Here is a 14,438-nt window from a genome sequence, read left to right as displayed (position 1 = left end):
GCCTATGTGCCCAAGATTCTTGAGATACATGGCTAAGTGAAAAACCAGAAGGTGGAAGGGGAGAAAGACTATACAATTCTTATTTACTTGCATAGGAATTAAGAAATTCTGGAAAAATAAACTAATAGCATGGTCATGGTTTCTCATGGGGGATGAGGTCTAGGTTGATAGAAATAATCAGGAGGGAGATTTCAATAAACACTATTTATATTTCTTGAATTCTAAATCACTGGATTTACCTATTCAAAAAGTAAATTCTTATGGTAATGTAAGTGTTTCCTGTTTCTAAGTAAGATGAAATAACAAGGTTGGGCCCTCCTAAAAAAACAGAAATAAACAAAATGAATTATACTATTGCCCCTGCTAACTACAGACTTTCCAGTTTGCTACTCAGAAAAGGAGAATCAAATGGAGCCAGGTGGCTTCCAAGTTGAAAAGATGAGGTAGGAGACCAGGAAGGTCAAGGTGGCTGCAGTGCACAAAACAGAGTAATAAGTGAGGGAAGAGCTGAACAGAGACAGGGTTTGAGAACTGTAAAGGATTCCCTCCTGTCTTAGAGTACTAATCAGTACATGTGTCTGAGGAACATAACCAACAGATGAAGAGCCATCGGAAAGCATAATAAGGAACAATATCAGGAGGTCATACAGGTCAAGAAGTTTGTTATAACAGGATGAGTGAAAAAAACTTCATAATTCACGAGGCATTAAAAACTCACGTGTTATACACTAGACTTAATCCAGCTTTGGCTGCCTCTAACAAAGCTGAAAAATCAAGATCCAAAAGGATCAAAAAGTTCCCAAGGAACTTAAATGTATCCTAGAACAAAGCTTACGATTATTTCTGGAAATACAAATATATACAGCACCCAACAAGGTAAAATGCCTGATGTCTGGCAGCTAATAAAAAATGACCAGGCATGCAAATAAGGAGGACATATAATCCTCAATATGAAGGGGGAAAAAATCTAGCAAGTGAGAGTGACCCAGAAATGTCACATATGATGCACGAAGTAGACAAGGAGATTAAACTTTTAACTATACATATTCTATTCCTATGTTCAAAAAGCTAGAGGAAGAATTGGGAATGCCAGATGGAAAAATGGCAGATAGAAAAAAACTCAGTTTAAACTTCTAGAGATGAAAACCAAAATATTGGAAACAGAAAATAAACCAGATGTGATTAACAGCAGACTAGACACTGTAGAAGATCAGTAAACTTGATGGCACAGCAACAGAAACATGAAAACAGGCAGAAAAAAAGATAAAGTAAATGAACAGACTATTAGTTATAGGACAACTTCAAGGAGTCTAATATACATGTAATTGAAGTCACCAAAGGAGAAGAAATAGAAAAAATATTTGGAGAAATTACAGCAAAAATTTTCCCAAATTCAATCAAAGTAATCATTTTTCAACAAATGGAGCTAAAAAAATTGGATACCTATATGCAAACAACAACAACAACAAAAATCCTTTGATCCATTCCTTGCACTTTTTACAAAAAATTACTTATAAATATTTCATGGAGCTACATATAAAGCATAAAGCTATAAAACGTCCAGAAGAAATCTTTATGGCCTTGGATTATATAGAGAATTTTTACACAGAACAATAAAAGTATGATCCAAACAATAATAAATAGTAAACTAGACCATCAAAATTAAGATGCCTGCTTTCTTAGTTGTGATAAGAGAAACGCAAATCAAAATCATGGTAAGATCCATGACACACCTATTAGAATGGCTACAATTATAAACCAATCACACCAAATGTTGGCAAAGATGTGGAATTTCCGAAATTCTATCTAATGCTATGGAAATTGTAAACTGGTAGAACCCCTTTTGAAAACAGTTCAGTAATTTCTCCATAACTTCAATATATATCTACCATAGGATCCAATCCTTCAATTCCTAGGTATTTACCATGGAAACTTAGTAACTATTTGCAATAGTCCCAAACTGAAAACAACAAAATGGTCATGATAACTAATACATAATAACTAATACAACAAATAACAGGTTAAAAGAGAAAAACCTTAACAGAGAATGTGATAAAATCCAATGCTTATTCATAATTTTAAAAAAAGATTAGCAAATTAGAAATAGGATTTCTTAATCTGATTAAAAAAACCTTCTAAATAATTACATGTCAGAAGTGCCTCTTTAAAGTCAGGAACTGAACTGAATTGAGTATCTATTTTTAGATGTAATCAAAACTATGTGAAATTTTAAAAAAATCAGTAACTCCATGCACCCTCAGCTGGTCTGCCTTGAGACCACTTGAGTGCCAAGCTCATTTTCCTATGAAGCCTGTTTCCACCTCAACAAGATGAAAAAACAAGGGAAACTTGCCAACCTTCATACACTAGATAAAGGAACTTCCTGCAGATGATATATGCAGTAACAAATAATATATGTCTGTCATAACAGATGATAAAAATCTTCAATTGCCCTTAAAGAAACTAAGAATAAACAGTATCTCTCCTATTAAAGAGGTAGCTTGTTTGCAAAACAGGGAATGGTGATTCATTTTAACAAATCTCACACTCACACATTTCTGGCAGTAAACACTCTCACCATTACCAGCCATGCTGAGACAAAGCAGCTGACAGAAATGCCACCCAGCATCTTAAACCAGGTTGGTGTTAACAAACTTAAGAAGACTGCAGAGGCTGGATGGAAAAATACCACTGGCTATTGGGGAGGAGGGTGAGCTTGTTTAGCATTTTGATGAGACGTCCAACAGTGAGGCAAACAGAAGTGATTTCACTTCTATAAAAATAATAAAACTTCATTAATATTAACTGCTTAAAAATTTTGCTTAGTATGTAATAAAATATAGAAATCTTTAGTAATTTAAATTCTGAGGTCCTTGATTACTGCTTTTTAACTGCTGATACACAATTACTGGTTAGCAATTAACTGATCCAAAGAAGCCAGAATAAAGTTTTAAACAAGCATCAAAAAGTCTGCCTAGGGCCTCCCTGGTGGCGCAGCAGTTGAGTGCTGGGTTGCGAAGCTGCAGCCTCTGCAGCGCCGGTTTGATCCTCGGCTGCTCCCTGGCCACCTGAGAAGGGTCCCACATGGCGCGCAGACCTCTCCTGCTGCCCGCTGCTCCCCTCAGCAGTGTACTTCGGTCCCTCTGCCTGCTCTGCTCCCCGCTCTGCCTCTGGTGAATTCTCTCACCCTCCCGCACTTCTGACTGTACCCAGTGCTTGTATGTATGTATGTATAAATCAATCAATCAATCAATCTTTAAAAAAAAAAGTCTTTGCCTAGTTAAAAAAAGAACTAAAGAAGCATGCTCATTACCTACACTTCTAGTCAACATTTTATTGAAAGTTCCATAAGCACAAGAAGGCAAAACTAAATGAGAGAAGTAAAAGGTTTGGAAAGGAGAAAATAAAACTTATTCTTTAAAAGTAATATTTTTGCATAGAAAACTCCCCCAAACTATAAAGTATTAAAAATAATAATTTAGAGGCCTCCCTGGTGGCACAAGGGGTTACGTCTCAGCAATATCAAGCTATTGCCAGTTACTACAACATGAGTTCGGTCCTGGCCAGGGAGTTAACCCACATGGCACAGCAGACCTCCCCTGTCTAGCCTGCTGCCCCCCTCAGCAGCGTATTTCAGTAGATCCACCTGTTCTGTTCCCCACTCTGTCTCTGGTGAATCCTCTCACTCCTCCCCCCATACCTCTGGCCTACACTTCAGTTCTTGTATGCATAATTTTTTTTAAAAAAATAGTTTAGAAAGTTACTTAAAAATAAGATTAATATGTTAAAGTGAGTTGATATCTCTGTGGTTTAAGATTTGTAATCAGTATTTGCACAAGTCAGTCCACACATTCCCAAACAAATGACTAGTCATATTCTGATTTAAAGTAAGGACTTGGCAGAACTGTTTCTCTAGTCATTTCACCCACTCAGTTTCTCCTACTAATTATTGTCATTTGCATATACATCACCTATTCCATTTGCAATATTTATTGTTTTCTCAGTACTTTCACTATTTTTATTTTTGCTTTTGAAAGATAATTGTGAGGTAAAGTTTATATAAATAGCATATACTTGAAGTACACAATTTGATAAACATGGACGAATATATGCATCCCTAACTCCATTAACACATTCCAGAGAGCAAATGTATCTGTCACCCCCAAAGTTTCTTTACCATTAACATTTTTATCCATTAACATATATAGATTTTCTAATATGAAACCAGTCTAGCATATATGGGATAAAGCCAACTTGTACATGTTAGATTATCTCCCTTATACATCATTAACTTTCATTTGCTGCCCTCTTGTTGAGAATTTTTACATGTGTATATATCCCTGAGTGAAATGGAACTGTCATTTTTTTCTTATGGTTTTGATACCTGGGTCATGCTGGCCTCAAAGAGGAGTAGGAGAGAATTCACATCAGTTTGACCTTAATAAACAAATGGGATCATGAACAACCTTTGGGAACCTATCTGATCTGCAAGTTGAAGAACTTCAGAATTGGTTATAACTTCTAAATTTGGATTCAAATTTGAAACTATAGATCCTTACCTCCCATGAAAGATTTTGGGTTTTAAGAAAGCACCTGAGCAGCAGCTCTCCAGCATGTGACTGTGCAGGTGTTTCTCATCACCAACCTTCTCCCTCTGCAAAGCAGCAGAGAGGCAGCTCCTCCCAAGGCTGCCGCCTGCGACCATGCGGCCTTCATTAACCAACCTGTCCCTTTCAGGGGCAGCTCTTTCTTCCCACTTGTGTTTGCACAAGTATCCTTTCCTTCCCTTCTCTTTTTATAATAAAGCTGCCCTTTTAGATACAAAAAAAAAAAAAAAAAAAAAAAGACACCTCAAATGATTCTAATAAAGATGATCTACAGAGCATGCTTTGGATGGAAGGAGGTAAGCTCCTGCTTCCATCTGCTCTCACACCAGTCCAGAGGGAGGGCTGAAACAAGCCTAGCAGGTCTACATGGAAGAGCTTCTAGTTACAGCTGAGTTAAACGGAATGTTCTTGCTGCTCTCCAGCTTCCCTTTATAAAAGGATTAGTTTGTCAGGACAGTCCTGGTTATGCCTATTGTTCTAGCATAATTAGTAATAATTGCCCCTTTCACGGTTAAAAAACACCCCAATTTGGGTAAGATCTAGCCCTCCTTTGGAAGTCTTCATGTTACAATTTCTTTTCTTCTTTACTAGAGGATAGGTCTGAGACAGCATCAGGGTTAGCTGATTTATCCTTCCCATCCTTTCCCCCTTCAATCTCTCTTCTCTTAGTTCTAAAACCCAAAGTTCGAGAAGCCATAGGATGGGGAAAACCTCATGCTTAACATGCAGTTAAATATCACTGCATTTCATGCCATTCAGACCAGTTCACCAGGGATAGAATCTACAAAAGAATTTGGATCAAACTGTAGTTATTAATATTAGAAACATTTATCTTGCAATAAAAGTTCATGGCAGCCATGGTAAGCTGGTAAGAATTCTGGAGTTTGGGACACAGCGAAAAAATATTCACAGTTATCAGAACATATAATACAAAAAAACTGAACAATCTTAAGTTCTACTTTTCTAGGCTATTTAGGTCCAAATGAAAATGTGAAAGACAATGTGAACCCAAGTGAAGACTAATAGTAGCCCGAGAGGCAGTTAGTGCTATGAAATGTCTACTTTCTAGTACCGTTTCTTTCATGATTCTTCTTGAAGATGAGGTCTCTAGACTTTCATTTTAACCAAAGTTCATTACAAGTCTACTTCTTTTCAGAAGTTCAATTAACACACTAAATTCATGACTAAATATTCTATCCTAACCTCCAAAGATCAATATAAGGCAGGTATGTAACATGGTACCATTTTTTTCTTTTCGGTTTTTTTTTTGTTAACATTTGTTTACATAATTTTAAACAATTTTGTGTTTTAGATGAATAGGATCTCCCCCTTGGGTGTAGTTACATGAACACATTATTTAAAAGGATTGCACACACACAAAAAATAAAACTAGGCTTTAAGTTCTCATATTAACCATACAAAAATAAGATACATTGACAGCATCTTATGTAAAAAACTTGTTTCACTCACACATGAAACTGCAAATTTCTGAAAATACCTGAACAACAGAAGGTATTAATCTAAGGCAGTGATAAATATCTCTTATTTCTATGTTATCTAGACTTGAAAACTCTTTCTTCAGTTCCAACACTATGATAATGGCTCATGGTTTCTCTGCAATCACTTTATTCTTTTCTTTCTTTATAATCCTGTCACATCGCACTACATCATCACCACTGTCACAAAGCTATGTGCTAAGTACTCTGCAGCAAGGGCTGCTGTGAGGACTTTACATGAATTAACTCAGTTAATCCTCAGAACAATCCTGCAGAAAGGAAAAGTTTCCCTAACTATATAGGTGAGAAAAAAAAGAAAGAAGCTATTAAGAGGCAGCTTTGGTACTGGAGCCCACACAGCCACCTTAACCTTTCATTGTCTTTCCCAAATCACATCACACCTGCAAAAATCTGTTACCTGGTAACAAGATCTTTCTTTTTGAAAGTCACTCAACATAACAAGGCTAGATGATCACTTTCATTAAAACATTCCTGTTTAGTTATCTATTTTATTTAAAAATTAGTTACAAAATACAGATCAAATATGTACAAACCAAGGAGTCAAGATTCTTTTCAAGCTGTATTTATGTCTCCCATCCTGACTTCATTCTTTTTAGGCCATCACATGAACACTTAGCAAAAGGTGATAAGGACTATATTCTTATTTTCTCACAGGGCCTGAAACAAACCAGGTTTCAAAAATGTCTAATAAACTAATGACTAAACAGCTTTATGGTTTTTCTGATACCTAGCAGTAAGTTACTGTAATGTTCACAAGGAGTTCCTCACTTCTTTCCTTGTAAAAGAAGATGGTGCTAATTATTGACAAATTCAAAACTCTACCCATGACGAAATAATGCAATTCAGAACAATTAAGCCAGGATTTTCTCTGTTTAACAAAAGAATAGCAACCATTGGCTGTACCACAGGATTAAAGAAATTTAAGTATTCTTAATATTGCCAAGAATTTTATTACTAACCTGCTGAGGGGTAATGGTGTCTCTATAGCTGGGTAAAATTTTTAGGGTGACACTTCCACTAATACTTTTCAGTAATTCTTGTAACTCCTTTGGATTGTTTCCGACCTCATGGCCATTGACTTCTTTGATGATATCTCCCACATGAAGCAGACCCTGTCGATCTATCATTCCTCCATGAAGGATTCGGGCAATTACCAGATCATTATTTTCAACCCTAAATGTTACACCCTAAAGAAAATAAGGAACAGAATTATCATTGAGTTTATATTATTAGAAAGATAACTTAGATATTCGTGAATATGTATATATAAAAAATAATTTTCATAATAAGCAGGTGAGTAAACCATTTCTACTTTTCTCATGTTCTCTTACTTTTCAGATGTCTCCTGTCTCAATATGTTAATCCCATTTAAAATATGAGCAACTGTTTAAACATCAAAATTAACCTTAAAAATGAACAAAACATTAGGCTGCATTCCACAGTATAAATGGAAGCTCTAGGGAGCAAAAAAAGTTATATACATGTACTCTGATAGTATTCCTTATGACTTTTTTTTTTCACTTCACTGTTCCTGTAGTTAGGAACCAGAAACAGTGATTTTAGCAGGCATCGTAAACTTCACTACTTAGAGACTATTACCACGGTTTCAATTTCCAGTTTCAGTTCATTTTGGTTTAATTTTGTATGTTACATCAAGTAGCGAGCACATCAGTTATGCACTTACATACAGGCCCAAAAAAGACTGATAGAATATAAATAAGGTTTCATAATGATACAATTATGAGAGACAAAAAATGAGATAGAGGAGTGACTGAGCCACAGTATGTCAGGGTTAAGCAGGCATTGATTAATCTACTCACCAGTGGTTCCCCAGCTCTTTTGTGAATACCAAGAATACGAATGGCATCTACCGGCAACAACTGGTTATTGATAGAATTATTCATTTCTGGGCTTGATGGAGGTGAATCATAACACTTTGATGCCACAATATCATGGGCTTCCAGGAGTGACTACAAGGATTCAAAATAGCCTGTGGTTATTAATTGCTGATAAGTTATTAAAAATGATTGAATTATCCCAGTGGAGTACTAAAAATATCCAAAGTATACATTATTAAATTTTGAAGTATGAGTTAAATACAATGTATTTTTAAGAAATAGAAATATAGTTTTACTTATTATCAAACAATATCATACCTCTTGTTTTAAAAGATTTAAAGACACTGGTAGAGTTTTGACTTTTAAGTGCCATGCTCAATGGAAAGTAGACCTCGATTCCCATCTAGGTGGGACAAAATAAAAGCACTCGATTTCACTGTTAACACTGTCATCACCATCATCATCATCATCAGTCAGTAATTATTATCAATCCCAATTTATTAATTATCACACAAACTTAAAAGCCTGAGACCCTAATTTTTACCCTAAAGTTATGTTAGCAATTCCATAATACATGTACAAATATATACATATATATAAAATATCTGTTAAAAAGACATCCAATAGAAGATAAATATCAGTAACATATCAGTGATAGAATATTTTATATTACCAATGAGGTTATAAGATCCATGGGATGGGAGGAATAACAAATCAATAACAGTTCTGAATATATTCCTACATTTACTATATATATCTTCATGGATAACTTTGCTCTACCTTTCCAGGACTTTTTAATTATTTTCTGTTTTTCATTTATACCATTATACTCAACATAAAACTAATCTAAAATTTATTTGAATAGATGGAACACAAGTTCAGAAACAAATCAAAATAGAAGAGAGCAAATGTAAACAGGTTCAGAATACAAATGTCCGACCTTAATTGTTAATTTCTGGTCATTTCATGAAATTATGTGTAAGATATTAAAGAAAAACTGTTTTTTAAAGATTATTTATTTATGCATACAAGAACTGGGGTGTAGGCCAGAGGTGCATGGGGACAGAGAGCGACAGACCAAGCACTTCCCTGACTTTTCAGTAGGCAATGCATTATAGGGTAACTGAATAGCCAACGGGATGGAAGCAAAGCACTACTTTATGTAAAGACACTAGTTAATAAGTGTAGAATGAGAGAATTTGACAAAAGTTATTTTGCAACCTCTAAAGAAAATATTGATTCCGTCAAGGAATATTTATATGTGTTCGTGAGCAGGTTGAGAACAGTGTTGTATAATACTAGAATAACAACACTCTAGATTATTTCCTAGTAAAGAGAATTTCAAAGGAAGGATTACATTGTTTAGCCCTTAATCCAGGGATCAATCTCAATATGAATAGTGGTTGCTCAACCAAGGATTTATAGATCTTCTGATGCAGTTTAGTTCATGTTATATCACATCACTTACAATTCACTTTCATTTCAAATAATTAACTTGAATCATTAACTTTTCATATAGTTTATAGGACATAGAAGGAGTAACTAAACAACACAGTGGGGAAGCAACCAGATAAATCCAGGGAGTGGAACACTCTGCAGGAAAACAGGCTGCAGATCACTATCACAATCAGGCAGAAGAGATAGTCCAACCAAATACCACCTACATGGACTCAGGGTGGAAACTTGTATATACAAGCCATTTGTGTAGAATATCTGGGTGCCAAAAGAAGACGTCTGATTACAGTATATGTACTACATGAGATAGAGGTTCACTGAGATGGGAAAGTGGAACTCAATAACTGAAAAGAAAGGGTAACTTTCCAAACAGCTTGTGCAAAATGATCTCAGTGAGTAAATATATATATATATATGCATATTTATGCACAGAAGAAATAGGGTGGAACAGGCACTAAAATATAGTAGAGTAGTGACACAGATACTAAGAATGTAATCATTTCAATTTTTGTACTACTGCTCACCAGATTTCAATTTTATATATTCATTAAGCTTTATGTAGATTTGTTTAGTAAATTTCATATATTTATTAAAATATATAGCATACCTGAAAGCTCTACTCAGATGCTACTGAGGTAGCACAAATTGAACATGATCAATTACCTTAATAGGAACACATCCAAAACAGTTTTCCTAGAGTGTTCCTCACCCCAGTGAAAGCCGAGTTGTTTGTCTGAAATTCTATTATCATCTTCCCACATTGTCACATGTACCCAATCACCAAGTCTTGTGGATTGCTGTTCAAAACTTGCAAATTCTCCTATCACATGTCCCACTCCCTACACTGTCACCACAATTTCTTGCCTTAGCTTAACCACTTGTCTCACAATCTGACCCTTCCCTGTTTAGTATCTCTCCCTCTCCCCACCCAAGGTTTCCATTTTCCTCACAATTAAGTGCTTTGGTGTGCCTCATAAGGCCTCAACCAAAACCCCCTAAGGGGTATCTCTGATATGTGGTCCATATTTTGGTACCTAAGACTGATTTATGCAGGAACTATCTCACTATAAATCATATTTTGCATTAACATTTTGAAGACTCACAGAAAGTGTTTGAGAAAAAGCAAAGGAGCCATTCTTATAGTTATTAGATAATTCAATGTGGGTTTGATTTGCATTTCTCTAGTGATAAGTGATGAAAAACATTGTTTCATGTCTCTTGGCCATCTGTACATCTTCTTTGGACAAGTGCCTATTTAGATTCTCTATCCGTTTTTGATCAATTTGCTTTTTTGTTGCTGAGGTGTATGAGTTGTTTATATATTTTTACATATTACCCCCTTGTGTGACACATGGCTTGCAAATATCTTCTCCCCCTCAGTAGGTTGCCTTTTTGTTTAAGGATGATCTATTTTTTGTGCAGAAGCTTTAAAGTTTGATGTATCCCATTGCTTATTTTTGTGTTTGTTTTCCTTGCTACTGGAGTCAAGTCCCCAAACACGTCATTGACTAACATCAGTGAGCTTACAACCTATTCTTTCTTTTATGTATTTCATGGTTTGGGGTCTTACCTTCAGGTCTTTAATCAATTTTGAATTAATTTATGTGCATGTACAGTATAAGATAGTGGTCTAGTTTGAATGTAGCTATCTCCTTTTCCCATTACCATTTATTAAAGAGATTTTCCATTCTCTATTATATTTTATATTGGGGAAAAGGGAACCCTTGAGCATAGTTAGTGGGGATGTAAACTGGTTCATCCATTATAGGAAAAGGTATGTATATTTCCCCAAAATTTTAGAATGTAAATACACGATGATACTGCCATTTCATTTCTGGGTATTCACCCAAAGAATACAAAAAATCTATCTTGAAGATATATATATAAAACCCTATCTTCACTGCAGCACTATTTTCAAGTTATGGAGACAAAGTAAGGGGCCACTGATGAATTAATGGATAAAGAAGATGTAGTATATATGCATAATAGAACACTACTCAGCTATTAAAAAGATGATGAAATTTTGCATTTGGACAACATGGATGGACCTAGAGGGTATAGTAAGTGAAATAAATCAGATGGAGAAAGACAAATACCATATGATTTCACTCATAAGTGGAAGAGAAACAGAGCTAACAACAACAACCAAAAAAAAAAAATAATAATTCTTAAAAGTAGAAACAAAATGGTGGTTACCGGAGGGGAAGGGGTAAGATGGTAGGTAAACTGGGTAAAGGGAATCAACTGTATGGCAGTAGACGGAAACCAGACTTTGGATGGCAATGACATATGACAAATTATAATGCTGTATACCTGAGACTTACATGATGTCTTAAACCTATGTTCCTGCAATAAAAAAAAACAAAAACAAAGGGGTGTTCCACTTAGTTTTCAACACTAAGATTTGTAGTAGAAAACAGGGAACACTTCATTCTTCTGCCCGAACTGTTCATTAAATAGTCCATAATTTCTCCATGAAAATCCAGTACCTGTGTTATAGGGCAGCCCCGATACTGAACGGGTTGCCTGGCTGTGGGTCCTCACCCGCACGCTTAAAAGGGACTTATGAATACTCCACTACAGACACACACAAAAGGTTAATCAAAGGTTTATTTACAAGGGAAAAGGAAATAAGGAAAATGTACAACTCAGGGAGAAAATAGGGAAATAAAGTCTTTAATGCGTCCTACGCGATCCGCCGACCTGGAAACCCAAAGTCACTCTCAGAGCTGGCAGGACGCTGCGAGCTGGCGGAGAGCCAAAATAGGGAACCCCTCCAAAGCCCACGTGTCTGGCTTTATATCAACCTGGCTGCTTAACCCCACCCTCAGGTCCCAGCCACCTTCCCTTTGGTGCTGATGGGATTTGGAGTTCCCAGTGTCTTTGGCTTTGGCCTGGGGTGGGGGTGGAGTCCACAAAGCCTGTATGGAATTAGCTTTAGGACATCCTTTCCCCCTAACACCTGTGTCACAAATCAAGTTGCCATATTGTATGGATATATTACTAGGTTTCTACTCTCTGCAATTAGTCTATTGTTCCAATGTTGCTCAATAATACACTGTCTTAATTAATATAGTACAGTAGTGAAATCTTTCCCCTTATCTTCTGAAACTGACTCTTCTTTGTTAAAATATTAAATTTTCACTCACATAAACTAATACTTAAATTGTACTTATTTTTTGTACCTATGGAGAGTATGCTGTATTTGCTGTACCAGTTTCTATCCTTACACAGCTCTATTCTGTTCCCAGGTCATTAACTGTACCCCAATATTAGCAGCAATACTAAAAATGTGTATTATTTGTTAGTTAAAAGGCTAGGAAACTGATAATGCGGATGAAAAATCTGTTATCACAGTAAGGAGAAAATCATCTCTAGCATGTGGTCTGATCAATGTCAGGGTTGTTTAATTTTTTCTAATTATACAAAGGAAAATCCATTTTGGCATATTTCTGTGACAAACATTATGAAATATTTATACATAATGTGTATTAGTCTTGTTTGACTAATCATCAGCATATCAGGACATGAAAATACCTAAGCTAGAATTCACATATTTATAAAACATGGCACTAAATAATCTTAAAAAACATCACCTTGTGTTCACTTTGGCAGCACATATACTAAAACTAGAACAATACAGAGAAGATTAATATGGAAAAAGCAAAGGAGCCATTCTTATAGTTGACACACAAATTCATGAAGCATTCCATGTTGTTGTATATACACAATGGAATACTACTGAGCTATAAAAAATGAAATCTTGTCATTTGTGACAACATGTATGGAGCTGGAGGAGACTGTGTTAATGAAATAAGTCAGAAGAAGACAGACAAAAACCAAATGATTTCACTCACATGGAATATAATGAAATAAAATAAAGGAACAGACAAAAGTAGACCAAAACAAATTCTAGAAATCTGACTGCAGAACTGAGGTTATGAGAAGGGGGAGCAAAGGAGGACAAGAGCCCTAATGGACTGTGTTAGAGGATCATGAGTGCTTGGTGGTGAGCATGGTATGGTAATGTACATCTGAAGAGGTATGAACCCTATATCCCCAAGTCATATTCAGTGTTGTAAATAAATGTTATTGCAATAAAAAAAATACAATTAAAAAAATTCAAATCACCTTAAACTGGGCCTTAATTACAAAAAAGAGGAGACTTTGGGTATACAGGGGATATGGGGGAAAGAGTGATAGGGTAAGCTTACCTGGAAGTGAGGCTCCTTGAGGATACCAACCAATTCTGCTACATTTTCATCCACATTCATTAGAGGAGTGATATCTTCAAGAATTTCATTGACTAATTCCAAGTTATTGTCACTAACAGCTTCTAATTTTGAATCTTCTAGTCGCTCATGAGCCTGAAAATTATATTAATAAATATTAACATTTATTGTGTGGTATTGTTTCTTTTTCATAAAGAAAGTCTAAGGTACCATTCATTGAAACCAAATTTTATTTTAATCAAAGGAAACATACTGATTTTATAATAAATATATCATACAATATAATAAATTGGCCCCTTCCTAGCCTAAAAATCATGTAAAACTCATTTTTATAACAAAGCTATTAAAAAACTAAATAGGACATTACAATTAAAAAACATTATATTCACTACCCAATAGAATTTCCTAGTGACTTTCTAGTATAGGCTCAAACTCTAGATGATATTTAAATGCATTGTTAAAATAATTGATCAAAAAATCATTTCATAATATGTTAGTCAACCTATTATGCTGTACCTTAAACTTAAATAGTGCTGTGTGTCAATTCTATCTGAAAACTGATAAGTAAAATGAAAATAGAAACCCAATCATTATATTCATTATCATTAAAAATATAACAAATATCACTTTGGGAATTTCAGAAACCAAAAGTTACTATTTTCAAATTTGGAAAAATCAGCACAAATGGTCAATTCAGAGAAAGTAGTCCTTGAACTGGGCTGTAAATAAACATGCTCTCCTCATGTTTCTATATCTTAAGAGGTTTTGTTTATTCAGATCTCACAATTT

At 35.2% G+C, this 14,438-nt stretch overlaps 1 protein-coding gene and 1 pseudogene across 8 annotated transcripts in view; one reads left to right on the top strand and one right to left on the bottom strand.

Moving 5' to 3' along the window:
- PALS2 (protein associated with LIN7 2, MAGUK p55 family member) overlaps positions 1-14,438 on the bottom strand; it is an 80,681-nt gene that overhangs the window by 16,868 nt on the left and 49,375 nt on the right. For all 8 annotated transcript variants that reach the window (XM_037509323.2, XM_037509333.2, XM_037509281.2 and 5 more), the window contains 3 exons: positions 13,632-13,784; positions 7,945-8,094; positions 7,084-7,311 (listed from right to left, as the gene is read on the bottom strand). In XM_037509323.2, the coding sequence (XP_037365220.1) occupies positions 7,084-7,311; positions 7,945-8,094; positions 13,632-13,784 (531 nt within the window). The remainder of the gene's footprint in view (positions 1-7,083; positions 7,312-7,944; positions 8,095-13,631; positions 13,785-14,438) is intronic.
- LOC119251812 (U6 spliceosomal RNA) lies at positions 13,017-13,136 on the top strand (annotated as a pseudogene).

Source organism: Talpa occidentalis, unplaced genomic scaffold (genome assembly GCF_014898055.3).
Source record: "Talpa occidentalis isolate TD23 unplaced genomic scaffold, MPIMG_talOcc4v2.1, whole genome shotgun sequence".
Taxonomy (NCBI): domain Eukaryota; kingdom Metazoa; phylum Chordata; class Mammalia; order Eulipotyphla; family Talpidae; genus Talpa; species Talpa occidentalis.
This window is presented reverse-complemented; position numbering and strand designations above follow the sequence as displayed.